Here is a 12,090-nt window from a genome sequence, read left to right as displayed (position 1 = left end):
TCGCGCTTTTTTCTGAAGCTAGTCATGCCAGTAGCCGGGTGTAGTCGTTTTTCAGACATCAGCCCTGCGGGTTCCAGGACAAATTTGCTTTAGAAGCCCCTCGATCGCTCCCTTTGGGGCGGTGGCTTTCGCCTGCCTGCGAGGAGTTCCGGGAAGGACGGTATCATCTCCTCTGAGTTTACTCCGGTGACCAGAGGCCTTCCCATCAGATCTTGCCCGATCTCTCTGCACAAATACGTGTGATAAGCACACACGCAGAGCAAACTGCAAGTCAGTTGGCCGGGTTCTGTTCTGGCCAACACTGGCAGGAAAGGCCTTAGTGGGCCTGGGCCTGCATTGCCTCCTCCGTAACGCCCAAATCCGGGGTCTGGGCTTACCCCTGAGGTTCAGTCTGGCTCTAAAATTATACAACGAATACCATGCATTAGCACTTCCGACCAGGTATCACACTGTACAGGCGTGACCTCAGGTAACCCTCATGGCAGTTCCCATAGGTCGACCTTGGGAGCCGCGTTCCACAGAGCAGGAAGTGGAGGCAAAGGGAGGTCAAGGAGCTTGTTCGGGGTCACACGGCTGGAGAAAGAGTTTAAGCTACAGTGGTAGGGACTGCATCTGACCTGCTGGGAGCAGGGCGGGACTAATCATTGAAGGTGGAGAGCTTCTGAGCCCCACTTATGCCTCCCCCACTTCCGTTCTCAGAAACAATGTTGCCCATCTCCTTCCTGCTCCCCTGGTGCTGCTGAGATTTTCATCAGCCAGACGCCCACTTCTGGCTGCTTTAGGGAGGGGACTGGAAGCAAGCTCATGCAGATTAGCTTACATGCCCCAGGCCTGGCAGCTAGGGATTGGAGGATTTGGGGTTCTAGTCCAGGGGTGTCTGACAGGACCCTCATGCTCCTTGCCTGTGCATTCTGCTGCCTTCCGTGTACAGCTCCGTTTCCGAATGGCAGCGGTTTTAGAAGCCATCCAGAAGGTCAAATGCACCATGATTACTTTGATGTCACTTCTGAAGCTCTAGTGACTGCTGTCATGCTCCACAGCACTCACCCCGCTGCTCCCTCTCAGGCACTCGATGAAGCTCAATGCTCCCAAGCCTGCAGGAAGCAGCCCACCTCACCCGGCGGCAGTGCTGTCCATCGGCTGTAGGGGTCACGGCAGGCAGGCCAGCTCCGGCTCCTGTGCCGTCTGAGCAGAGAACCCCGGGCCCAGCCTGCTGTCTGCACTGCGACCCCATAAGGCAGGGCTTCCCAACAGAGCGGACACTGCCCCAAAGGCACACTCTGAAACTTGTCGGGGGCACTTCCGATTTTCACAAACGTTTGGGGAGCGTTCCTTTTGTTTAGTGAGAAAGGGGCGGGGGTGCCAGATGTAGCGGAACGCTCAGGAGTGTCCACCAAAATGAAGTGACATCACTCAGATGTCCCACATTAAGCCCACGGGGGTGAAAAACCCATTCATTCATAAGTGATCAGTGCCTAGACCCTTCCAGTCCCACGCGTGTTTTATTCCATAGAAAAACACTATTTTCCACCAAGGGTTTAATTTCCACCGAATTTTCAGTGAAGACAATGACCATGTAAATGGGAGGAAGAGTTGTTTTGGGGGAGGGGGTCTCACTGAACACGATGCACCGTTACAGAAAACCACATGGCCAGTGGCCACTCTGATGGTAGGATGGGACAGTGGTGTGCAGCGCCCAGACTCTCGGGGCGGCCCCACCTCTGACAGCGTCACCCCGACTGCTAGTGGATTTGTGCCAGAGCCCTTACATATTAAAAGAAACATTATTTTCTTATACTTTACTTTCATTTCCCCTCCACATTGTAGTTAAAGCAGTATTTTGCTTTTACAACATTCTTTTTAAAGATTTTATTTATTTATTTTTAGAGAGGGAAGGGAGAGAGAGAAAGAGAGAGAAAGAGAGAGACAGGGAGAAGCATCAATGTGCGGTTGCTGGGGGTCATGGCCTGCAACCCAGGCATGTGCCCTGACTGGGAATCGAACCTGTGACACTTTGGTTTGCAGACCGCGCTCAATCCACTGAGCTATGCCAGCCAGGGCTTCATTTTTTGTGGATACCTTATATTCACCATAAATTTCACTTCAGAGTAACAAAGGGCACACGAACTATTTATATTACAGTAAGGAGAGTCTTAATAGGTCTGAGAATTTTTGTCTTGAAGGGTCTCCATCAGCCTCGACTTCGGATACTTGAGATTTCCAGGCTCATGACTTGGGTGCAGAAGTTAGTTGACCTTGACATGGCTTTTTGTATTGCCCGTAGCCTTTTACCTGCCTGCCTCTCTCACTTGACTGAAAGCTCCTCGGGGTGGCGGTAGCAGGTCTTCATCATCTCGGCCCCGCCCCCCACACGGTGCCACCCCCGGGGTTGGGGACTCAGGAGGCCTCCCTTCGCAGGAACTGTTCAGCGCCTGGAACAACTCTGTTCCAGCAGGAGCTGGATCTCACGAGGGCAATCCCTGGAGTCGAGAAACAGAAGCTCTTGTGGAGGAACCTCCACATTCGGGGATAGAGGGGCCACTGATGAGTTTGGGAAGCCTCTCCCCCTGTCCCTGGTTTTCCAGAAACGCCCCCATCTCCGAGCAGGATGTTAATCAGTAATGGTCCCACGGGCAGCCGCGTACTTTGGAAGGGTAAATATTTGCTGCAGGCTTCCAGCAACAAACCCCAGCCTGCTGTCTTTGCCCTGAATGAAGGACCTTCCCAGGCACCGGGGGCCACTCACTGGTAAGAGACCCCAGGCTGAAGGGGGACCTTCACAGGCTAACCAGCAGGGGATGGGAAGTGACCTCTTCGTTCTTTCTGGGTGGGCTCCGAGGTGGGGAGGGGGCTGGGAGCCTGGGCAGCACCGAGCCCTCACTGGGCAGGGCAGCGGGGGGCTGAGAGGTGGGCTGTAGACACGGGGCTTCCCCTGCAGGAAGGAGGAAAGATGATGAGGCTTTTAAGCGTTGAGAGTCTGTGCCCACAGCACTCAGTGTCCTGGCTTTCGTCCTGCCCAGGCGGGTGAACCCCCCACTTCCCGGGCTGGGTGGGGGTGCTGCTGCAAGCGCATCCAGGGCTGAGAAGCGGCGAGGGAGCTGTTGATTTCTTACCACTCAGGTTCTATTGGGGATGGCACCTCCTCGGTGTGCTTAATGGTACCCTGGTGCTTGAGGGGCGCCCCGCGTACGGATTCTGTCCCGTTCAGTAGACGGACAGCGAGCTTAGGGGGCACGTGGGCCTGTCCAGGGAGCAGCGTGCGGGGCGCCCGTGAATTCCTGGGTGGCCCCTCCACACCGAGGAGGAGCTGCACGGGGAGACTCAGCCACCGGAACGGGTGCTGGGACTGTTCCCTGACCGCTGTCAGGGAGGAGCGACCGGCGTTCAGGAGCACATTACCCACGTTACCGTGGGATTAATCCATCGACCTACAAAGTAGTGCCAGATACCGTGCACAGGCGTACCCTGGGGACGCTGTGGGAATGAGGTTCCGGAGGGCAGTGCAGTGAGTCACATGGATTTCTGGGTCTCCCAGTGTATCTACAGAAGTTATGTCTGGCTCCGGCTGGTGTGGCTCCGTGGGTTGGGCGTTGTCCCACAAAGCGAAAGGTTGCTGGTTTGACTCCCGGTCAGGGCATGTGCCTGGGCTGGAGGCTGGGTCCCCAGTTGGGGGCACGTGTGAGAGGCAACCGATCGATGTTTCTCTCACACATCCAGGTTTCCCTCTCTCTCTCTCCGCCCCCTCTCTCAAAAGCAGAAAACAAATTTTAAAGTTATGTTTTCTACCATACGGTAGTCTAGTAAGTGTGCCATGCTGTTATGTCTGAAAATAATATACACACCTTAACTCTGAAATACTTTACTGCTGAAAACTGCTCACCGACACGGAGCCTGCAGCAAGGCGCGGTCTCTTTGCCCGCGGAGGGCCCCGCCGCGGGGCCGGCGAGACCGCAGGGTCCCCGCAGCACAGTGCAGGCACGAGCCAGGGGCCCGTTTGGGTGTTGCAGGAGGTGCTCACCCAGCATCTGCCAGACTGGAGTGAGCCACCGAACTTGGGCTTGACAGTTGGAATCACACTGTTTAGAATCCCCTCAACACTGACATTGGAGAAACCCAACAGAAGTGCTCCCCTGAGAAAGGAGGGGACTTCGGGCTGCGCTCTGCTGTGTGTTCAGCATACACAGGAGCGGGGTACCGAGTCCTGGGGCCCCGTGTCATTTCGTACCAGGCACAGAGACGAGGACACGGCCCCTGCCTCCGGCACAGGAGGCCTGGGAACCTCACCTTGTCACCGTACACGGCCGCAGGTGGCCTGGTTCAGAGTGAGGGTCTCTACTGACAGGAGCTCCTGTGAGGCCTGCAGCCTGCCCTGCCTGCTGCCCGCTGGGCTGACTGGTCCCGCCCAGCCGGGCGCTCCTGGGGCAGTGGGCCCGGGAGAGAGTGAGGGTGCATCTGTCTCCGTGACCTGCCCAGCCAGCCTCTGGGGTGCAGACCTTTGCTGCCCCCCCTCCCCCCACACACCAGGAACAGAGCAGGGAAACTGTCAGGTGGCCCAGCTCAGCCCTCCGGGGGTCATTGGGATGGACAGCATGCAGGTGCTCCGGAGCCAGGCTCTGTGCGGAGGCCTCGAGGGAGCCAGAGAGGTAGGTGGTCAGGGCTTGGACGGCTCGTGGTGCGGGGCGTGGGGATTGGAGACGCCCTGCCCGGGCCAGAAGTCCGGCTCCACCGGGCCACTGTCACCGTGAGGATTCGATGAGAGGGGCCCAGGCCTCCCGAGGAGCAAGCTGGCTCGTCACTCTGTCCTGGGGCCGCAGGTTCAGTGAAGGCAGGAAGACCCGCAGGGGGCTGTGTGGTGGGCCCGGGGCTGCAGGAGAGGTGCAGGGGGCAGAGCTCTGATCCTGGAGGCAGGAGAACGCAGCACTTCCCCCCTTCCTGGCTCTGATCACTCCCTGCGTCCTCCAAATCCCCAGCCAAACCGGCCGCAGACCCAGGTCCCGGAAGCCCAGCTTGATGGGCTGCTGTCCGGCCGGCAATCAAGGGCAATGCATGACACTGGCCAGGGAAAGGTCCGTGGACCTCCTGCCCCCAGCCCTGCTCCGCCCCACGTCCAGTGGGGCCGGCACCCAGACCACGGCCACTTTAATCCACCCCTTCTGGGAGGCCCGAGGATGAGTGGGGAACTTGGGGGGGGGGGGCAGGGGCTGCCCCCGGGGCTGGCCGGGGAGGGGACCTGGGGGAGGTCTCGCTCTGTAAGAGTCCCCTCCTCCTCAGGTAAACCACTGTCACCCCTCCTCGCTCTGGGTCCACCCCACCCCCAAAGGCAGGAGGCGAGGTCCCTGGGCGGTCTGTACCACCACACAGGGAGGAGTGACTGCACGGGCACTAAAAAACGACCCCGCCCTGTCTTCTCCCGAGGAAGTCTCGCCGCTGAAGAGAAGCGCTCGCTCCTCGGGCCTCCACGGCTGACCAGATGACGGCGGCGGCGCTGCGGCTCCTGCTCCCCTGCCTCCTGGCCAAGGCGTGGCTGGTATGCGGCTTGGCCCCCAGCTCCCGGCCACCGGGGGCCCAGGCAGGGCCGGAGACTCTGCAGCCCCCCGCCAACCGGCATGAGGCCCTCCAGGGAGTGCAGGCCCCTGAAGAGGAGCAGGAGAAGGAGCCCTGGCTGACGGCCAGCGAGCGCCAGCTCTGCGAGGACACCTTCAACCTGGGGTTCAGCCTGCTGCGCAAGATCTCCATGAGGCACGAAGGCAACGTGGTCTTCTCGCCGCTCAGCCTGTCCTCGGCCATGGCGGCCCTGACGCTGGGGGCCAGAGGGCAGACCAAAGCCCAGCTGGAGGGCAGGCTCCTGCAGACCCGGAACGGGACCAGGCCCGGGCACCTGCCCACCCTCCTCCGGCGGTTCAGGGAGCGCCTCTCCCACAACCGGGAGCTGGGCCTCGTGCAGGGGAGCTTGGCCTTCATCCACGAGGATTTCGATATCAAAGAGACCTTCCTCAACCTATCCAAGAGGTATTTCGATACGGAGTGTGTGACGATGAACTTTCGCAATGCCTCGCAGGCCCAAGGGCTCATGGACCATTACATCAACAAGGAGACGGAGGGGAAGATCCCCAAACTCTTGGTTGAGATTAACCCCGACACCAAGTTAATCCTCGTGGATTACATCTTCCTCAAAGGTATTTCGATAACGTTCTGCTCTCCCAGGGCCACGGTCTCTCCGTCTGTCTCTCCCTTCCCTGTCTGGCCAGCACGTGCTCGATGCCAAGCCATTTTCTAGGACTAGTTTTCAGGATTCAGAAGCAGATTGGAATGGGCGTTGACAAGGTGCACGGCGTACCCGGCAGAGTGCGGGACACGGTCATTCGGTGCCCGTGCCCTGGTGACCCACGTGGTTCGAGTCCTTAGTTTCCCAAGCGCCTCTGCACAGCCCCCCTCGCCTCTGCTATTCTGACCCGGGGAACCCTATGGGTCGTTGAGAGACGGCAGATGATGGAGAGATTTAAAATTACATCTTTGCTCCTTCACGCTCTCCTTTGGTGACCTGGGGCCAGTGACAAAGCCTCTCGTCCTTGATTCTTGATATAAAAAAAAATGGGGCCATTCCTACCTCCCGTACAGATGGCAGTGAGGCTCGGAGCGGTTCGCTCGATCAAGGTCACGTGATAAACGGCAGAGGCAACCGGGGGTCCTGACACTCTCACGCCAGACCCTCTCCGCCTGCCCCTCTAACAGGGCGGTGGGCTTGTGTGGCCAGCGCTGCGGCAGGAAGCTGACACTGGGGCCCCTCGCAAAGCCCAGGGAGGAGAACAGGGGGGTCCAGATGGCCAGGCCGCACCCTGGGACGGGGGCCTGAGTAGGGCCATGCTGCCACAGGCAGGTGGCCTCCCCGGATGGTGTGACCGTTTGCCAGCAAGGGATCCCTTCCCTCAGGACCGCCCTAAGCAGTGGTGGGTGGGGAACGTCCTGTCTTCTGCCCCAGTGGCTCTGCTTGTCCAGCAGCAACTAGACAGAGGTGGTCAGAGGGCTCCTCACGAAGACACAGGGCGAGGAGAGGCCCGGTCTCCTCCAGGCTGGGGCTGAGCACAACCAGCAGATTACGGGGAGACACCCCGGCCCCCGCTGCTGTGCGAAATTCCAGGAGGGCCTGCGGGTGGGTCCGTGTCCTGCCCGCTGGGAACGGGGCCGGGAGAGGCTGGCCTTTGGGGAGTTCATTTTGCCGGCCTGAGCTGTGGTCCAAACCAGCCTCGCCGGGGGGCTGCCTGGCCGGGCGCGGGAAGGGGGCCGACGGCGTTGGCAAGAGCGACGTTGTGCAGGAGGGCGGTTCCCACGGCGCGCTCTCTTCTTCCCGCTCAGGGAGGTGGCTGACCCCGTTCGACCCCGTGTTCACCGAGGCCGGCACTTTCCGCCTGAGCAAGTACCAGGCGGTCACGGTGCCCATGATGTTCAGGGCGGGCAGCTTCGCCTCCACCTTCGATAGGAACCTGCGCTGCCACGTGCTCAAACTGCCCTACCGAGGGAACGCCACCATGCTGGTGGTCCTCATGGAGAAGATGGGGGACCACCTGGCCCTGGAAGACTACCTGACCTCAGACCTGGTGGACTCGTGGCTGAGGAACATGAAGACCAGGTAGGCAAGTCGCCAGGCCTGTCCCAGCTTCGCCCTCCCACCTTCACCAGCACTCACCACCCCACCATCCGGCGGGGGAGCATGGTGGGGGCGGGGGGGGGGACTCCCTGAGAGCTAGGGCTGCATTTGTCCTGTTTTCCACTGTCCCGGGTTCTCCTGCCCCAGGCGCTGTGGCACGAGGCCCGTGAAGTCAACCTTCCAGTGAAGGGAGACAGTCGAAGCTCAGGGCCGGGGGGCGGGGGGTGGGGGTGGGGGTGGCGCCAGCAGGGGCCAGGGAGACACCAGGCGAGGTGGGGAGGAAGCAAACCCCGGAAGGGCAGCAGGACCCTGTGTGCATCCTTGGGAACGGAAGTGTCTCGGGGAGAAGGGGGACCGCTCTGGGACGGGAGAGGGAGAGTGCCTGGTGGGTGGGTGGGAGGAGCAGCAGGGCAGCCTGGAAGGAGATGAGGTCAGAGAACCAGGCGCCCAGGCACCCAGGACTGTAGGTTACAGGCCCCAGAGACGGGTCGGCTTTTCCTGAGAAAGATGGGGAGCCATCGGGTGGGGGTTGGGGGGGCCCTACTCCGAGCAGAGGAGCAACATGGTCTGATGTGTGTTTCAAGGGGCCACGCGGCCCCTGCGCTGGATACAGACGCTGTGGTGGGGGGCAGGGGGCGGCAAGGAGGGCAGTCAGGGGGTCACAGCAATTCTGGGTGACCATCCAGATCGGGGTGCCGCCCCTCGGGCTGTGGGGTGACAGTGCAGGGATGAGCAGTGAGGCGACGAGAGTTGCTGAGGGGCGGGATGTGGGCGAGAGAGAGGGGTAGAACGGGGAGGGGGGGGGAGACAGGGAGCCCGAGGACATGCCATTCAGCTCCCACTACGCAGCAGGCGTTGTGGTTGGGGATGCTTCCATTCCATCCCGTCCTCCGAAGGACGCTGGGAACTGGGACTGGCTGGAGTTTTTGGCAACGCTCCACGGATTAAGAAACTGGGGCTTTTTTCTAGACGACTGCAGTGTCCGTTACTACTGTGCATGCTTTTTATTTTTGACCCGGAAGATTCGTCTTTCCAAACCAAGTCATTTCAAAAGAGAACTCCAATGGATATAAGTAGATGCTACCAGCATTTCTCTGGCTACAGAGAGGCAAGGAGCTGCCGGTTCCCTGCAAAGCCCTCTCGCTGGCCACCCCCAGCCCCCGAGGTTCTCCTGGGACCCTGGGGGTCTGCACCATCCGGACCCTGAACACAGCAGCCATCATCCTGGGGTTCCCTGGATTGCTGGACGGCACTATTCGGTTTGGGTTGGTTTTAAAATGTAGGGAAATGGATGCCAAATATAGTATTCCTGGACACATTTCACCATTCTATGTGCCTGTCCCACAGAAACATGGAAGTTTTCTTTCCGAAGTTCAAGTTAGATCAGAAGTATGAGATGCATGAACTGCTTAAGCAGATGGGAATCAGAAAGATCTTCTCCCCCTGGGCCAGCCTGAGCGAGCTCTCAGCTACTGCGAGAAATCTGAAAGTAACTAAGGTAAGTCCCAGCCCTTCCACGGGACCCAGCGCGAAGTAGGAATGGGACCAAAACCAACAAATATTTTTGCAAATCGCTCTGATGTTGATAAAATACCACGTTGTAGCAGAAATCTAGATTTCAATTCCCAAGACTTGAAACAGCACCCAGGTTGGATGTTTTTTGGGTTTTGAACTACTTTATTGAAGCGTGAGTTCAACTGATTTATTTTCCCTTCGGTAGAGCCTCCCCTCTTCTCTCCCAAATGCTCAAGGGGAAATGTACCCCTGAAAGGGAACAGATTCATTTAAAATGATGAAGTTACACCACTTGCAAGACGAAAGAAACCCCCAGAAGTCACCTGCCCGACTTCCCGGCCCATGTTGGAATCCCCTCTATAATAACCCTACAAATATCCCCTAGTTGGTTGGGTCCTTCCCTCCCTCCCTCCCTCCCCTCCCTCCTTCCCTCCCTCCCTTTCTCTTACTGCTTCCAGTGACGGGGAAGTCAACGCTTCTTTGAAAAGCATCCCAATGCACAAGCAGCTAACATGTATGTGGGTTTGGGACCCACAAGCAGCTAACATGTATGTGCGTTGGGGACCTGTAACTCCTCCCCGACTCATCCTCTCTGACCCTTGTTCAGCCTCTAAAGCTACAAAGAGCTTAGCCACCGCCCCCGCCCCCAAGGAGCCCCTTCAGATCGTGGGGTCTCGGGGGAAGCCCTGCTGGTCTGGGGTCGCGCACTGTCCGTTGTGCGGAGCAGCTCTGGGCCTCGCAGGCAGCCGGTCAGCATTCCGGGGCGGCTCATGACCGCCAGCAGCGAGCCCCCAGCCATGCTCACGGCAGAGAACATGCCCCGAAAATGCCATTTTCCAAATGGCAGCTGCACCTGTGCTTTGTGCCGCTGATTCCTGAGCAGAGCGGGTGTTGCGTGTTTCAGGTTTGGGTGTCCGGGGTCTCCTGGTATTAGTTCCGGGGCTTCTAAGGCGAGCCCCTGGCGCACCGCCAGACCACTCCAGTCAGCACAGAGGAGCCTCGCACCACCCACGCTGAGCCTGGCCCTGGGGGCAGGACCACAGCAAAAAAAAAAAATGTCATGGGTGGGGCTCAATGAACTGCCTCCTGTCCACTGGCACCCAAACGGTCTTCCACATTATCTCCTTTCCCAGGTTTTACAGAAATCAGTGATCGAGGTCAACGAGAAGGGCACCGAGGCCATGGCGGGCACGCTGTCAGAAATCATCGCCTACGCCTTGCCCCCCCTCATCAAGGTGAACCGGCCATTCCACTTCATGATCTATGAAGAAGCTTCCAGACTGCTTCTCTTTCTGGGCAGGGTGGTGAACCCCACTCTGCTGTGAGGGATGACGCGCCCGCGTTCGACGTGCACAGCGGGTGCGGAGTGCGAGCCGTGGGAACCCACACACGACACCGGCTCCGGGCGGCGGAAGAGAGGGGCCCGGGTCCTCTGCGGGTCCGAGCCGCTCCTAGGTAAACCCGCATAGTACATGCAAACTTACCTGAAGGGGATGTTCGGACCACCTGCTTGGTATTTTAAGCCTGTTCCTAAGGACTAGCCTGGTGGAGTGTCTTTACCTTTCTCTGTTTCTCACGCATCTGGACTCCAAACATGGTAGACAAGGACACTGTTCCCAGAGGAAGCCTCTGGGAGGAAGAGTCGTCCACACGCTCCATGAGTCACGCGCTCGACTCTTTACTTCCCTCTGGTGCACAGTGTTTTCTCGTAATCTGGGGTAGAATCATTTCTTGCTGACTAAAATCGTGGAGAGCAGGACCAATACAATGTCACTGGTCAGACCAAAAGAGCATAAAGTATAGAAACCAAAGTGGAGTCACTCGTGTTAACCAAGAGGGCTGCCAGTCAGCCATGACACTTTGGCTCAAGAGGGAAAACACCTAAGTCAGCGCAGACACATCTGGCAAGGAGACCCACCTAAGGTATCTGTCTGCACATGTGGTCAGAACGGCCGTGTCTGCAGAGCGGGACCGCCCCCAGATGGGCTCCTGGGGAAGGTCTGTACTTGCCATCAGGGGTGCCAAGACCCTTATCAAAGGACCCAGAAGCGTGGAGTGCGCCACTTTCAAGGGCATAACCGAGGCAGGCCCCAGACCACTGCCGAGACACCAGAGGGCTGCTCCACGCCACGCTGGTCTCCCCTGGCACCGGCCACCGGAGGCTCTGCCCTGCTGGACTGAGGACTTCGCCTGCCCTGCTGCCCGCCCGGCTCCAGAGACCCTTCCTTACAAGACGCCGACGACTCCCTTGTTCCCGTGCTGCCTCCCCGACCTGCAGACCGAGACTCGGGGACTCGGGTTCGTGATCCCCCACTGATTGCTGTGTGTGTGTGTGTGTGTGTGCGTGTGTGTGCACACGTGTGCGATATTTCTCCTGGATCGTTAGTGTGGGCCGGATATTAACGTGTATTGATGAATCTGCCTTCAATAAAAGCTGAGTGAACGGCATAGTTACCATGTGCGACTCTGGTCTGGCCCTCGGTGCCCGGCTGCTCAGCGGGCGGCGAGCCGAGCAGCTGCCCAGCTGACTTACAGGAGAGACTGGATGGTGAACACACGCCCGTGACAGGAATTAGAAAAACACGGCTGTCATCTGTCCTGATCGCAGCGTCTGTCTCAGTGTGGCCTGGCCCACTCCATGACGCACTCGGTCATTTGGCAGAGACCTTAACGGAGCCACAGGTCCCCTCGTCCAGCGCCTTCATTTCACAAAGGACGCAAGTGGGGAACCAGAGGCAGGGTTACATGATGACTCTCACGGGCCCAGGCACTTCTGGGGTCTATCCTCCATAAAAGGCATACACGTGTATTAAACATTATATGTTATGACTGCATAGGTATAATAATGAATATATATGCACACACACAGCTATTATGGATTGTATTTCTCTTTATATCAAGGCAGTCAAAGTGTCACGGCCACCGGCCTG

General features: G+C 58.6%; 1 protein-coding gene across 2 annotated transcripts; it reads left to right on the top strand.

Moving 5' to 3' along the window:
* The first annotated feature begins 2,518 nt into the window (after positions 1–2,518).
* SERPINA10 (serpin family A member 10) lies at positions 2,519–11,608 on the top strand. 2 transcript variants are annotated; one of them, XM_045823107.1, is made up of 5 exons: positions 2,519–2,748; positions 5,416–6,176; positions 7,354–7,627; positions 8,993–9,143; positions 10,294–11,608. In XM_045823107.1, exons 2-5 carry the CDS (start codon positions 5,471–5,473, stop codon positions 10,483–10,485), a joined length of 1,323 nt encoding a protein of 440 aa, XP_045679063.1. In that variant the 5' UTR covers positions 2,519–2,748; positions 5,416–5,470; the 3' UTR covers positions 10,486–11,608. The 2 variants fall into 2 exon arrangements, with proteins under 2 accessions (XP_045679063.1, XP_045679062.1); XM_045823106.1 differs by having other exon boundaries at positions 2,520–2,748; positions 5,420–6,176.
* The last annotated feature ends 482 nt before the right edge of the window (positions 11,609–12,090 follow it).

Source organism: Phyllostomus hastatus, unplaced genomic scaffold (assembly GCF_019186645.2).
Source record: "Phyllostomus hastatus isolate PE091 unplaced genomic scaffold, TTU_PhHast_1.1 phas_scaffold_501, whole genome shotgun sequence".
Classification (NCBI taxonomy): domain Eukaryota; kingdom Metazoa; phylum Chordata; class Mammalia; order Chiroptera; family Phyllostomidae; genus Phyllostomus; species Phyllostomus hastatus.
The sequence above is the reverse complement of the archived record's forward strand: the minus strand, read 5'-3'. Positions and strand labels throughout refer to the sequence as shown.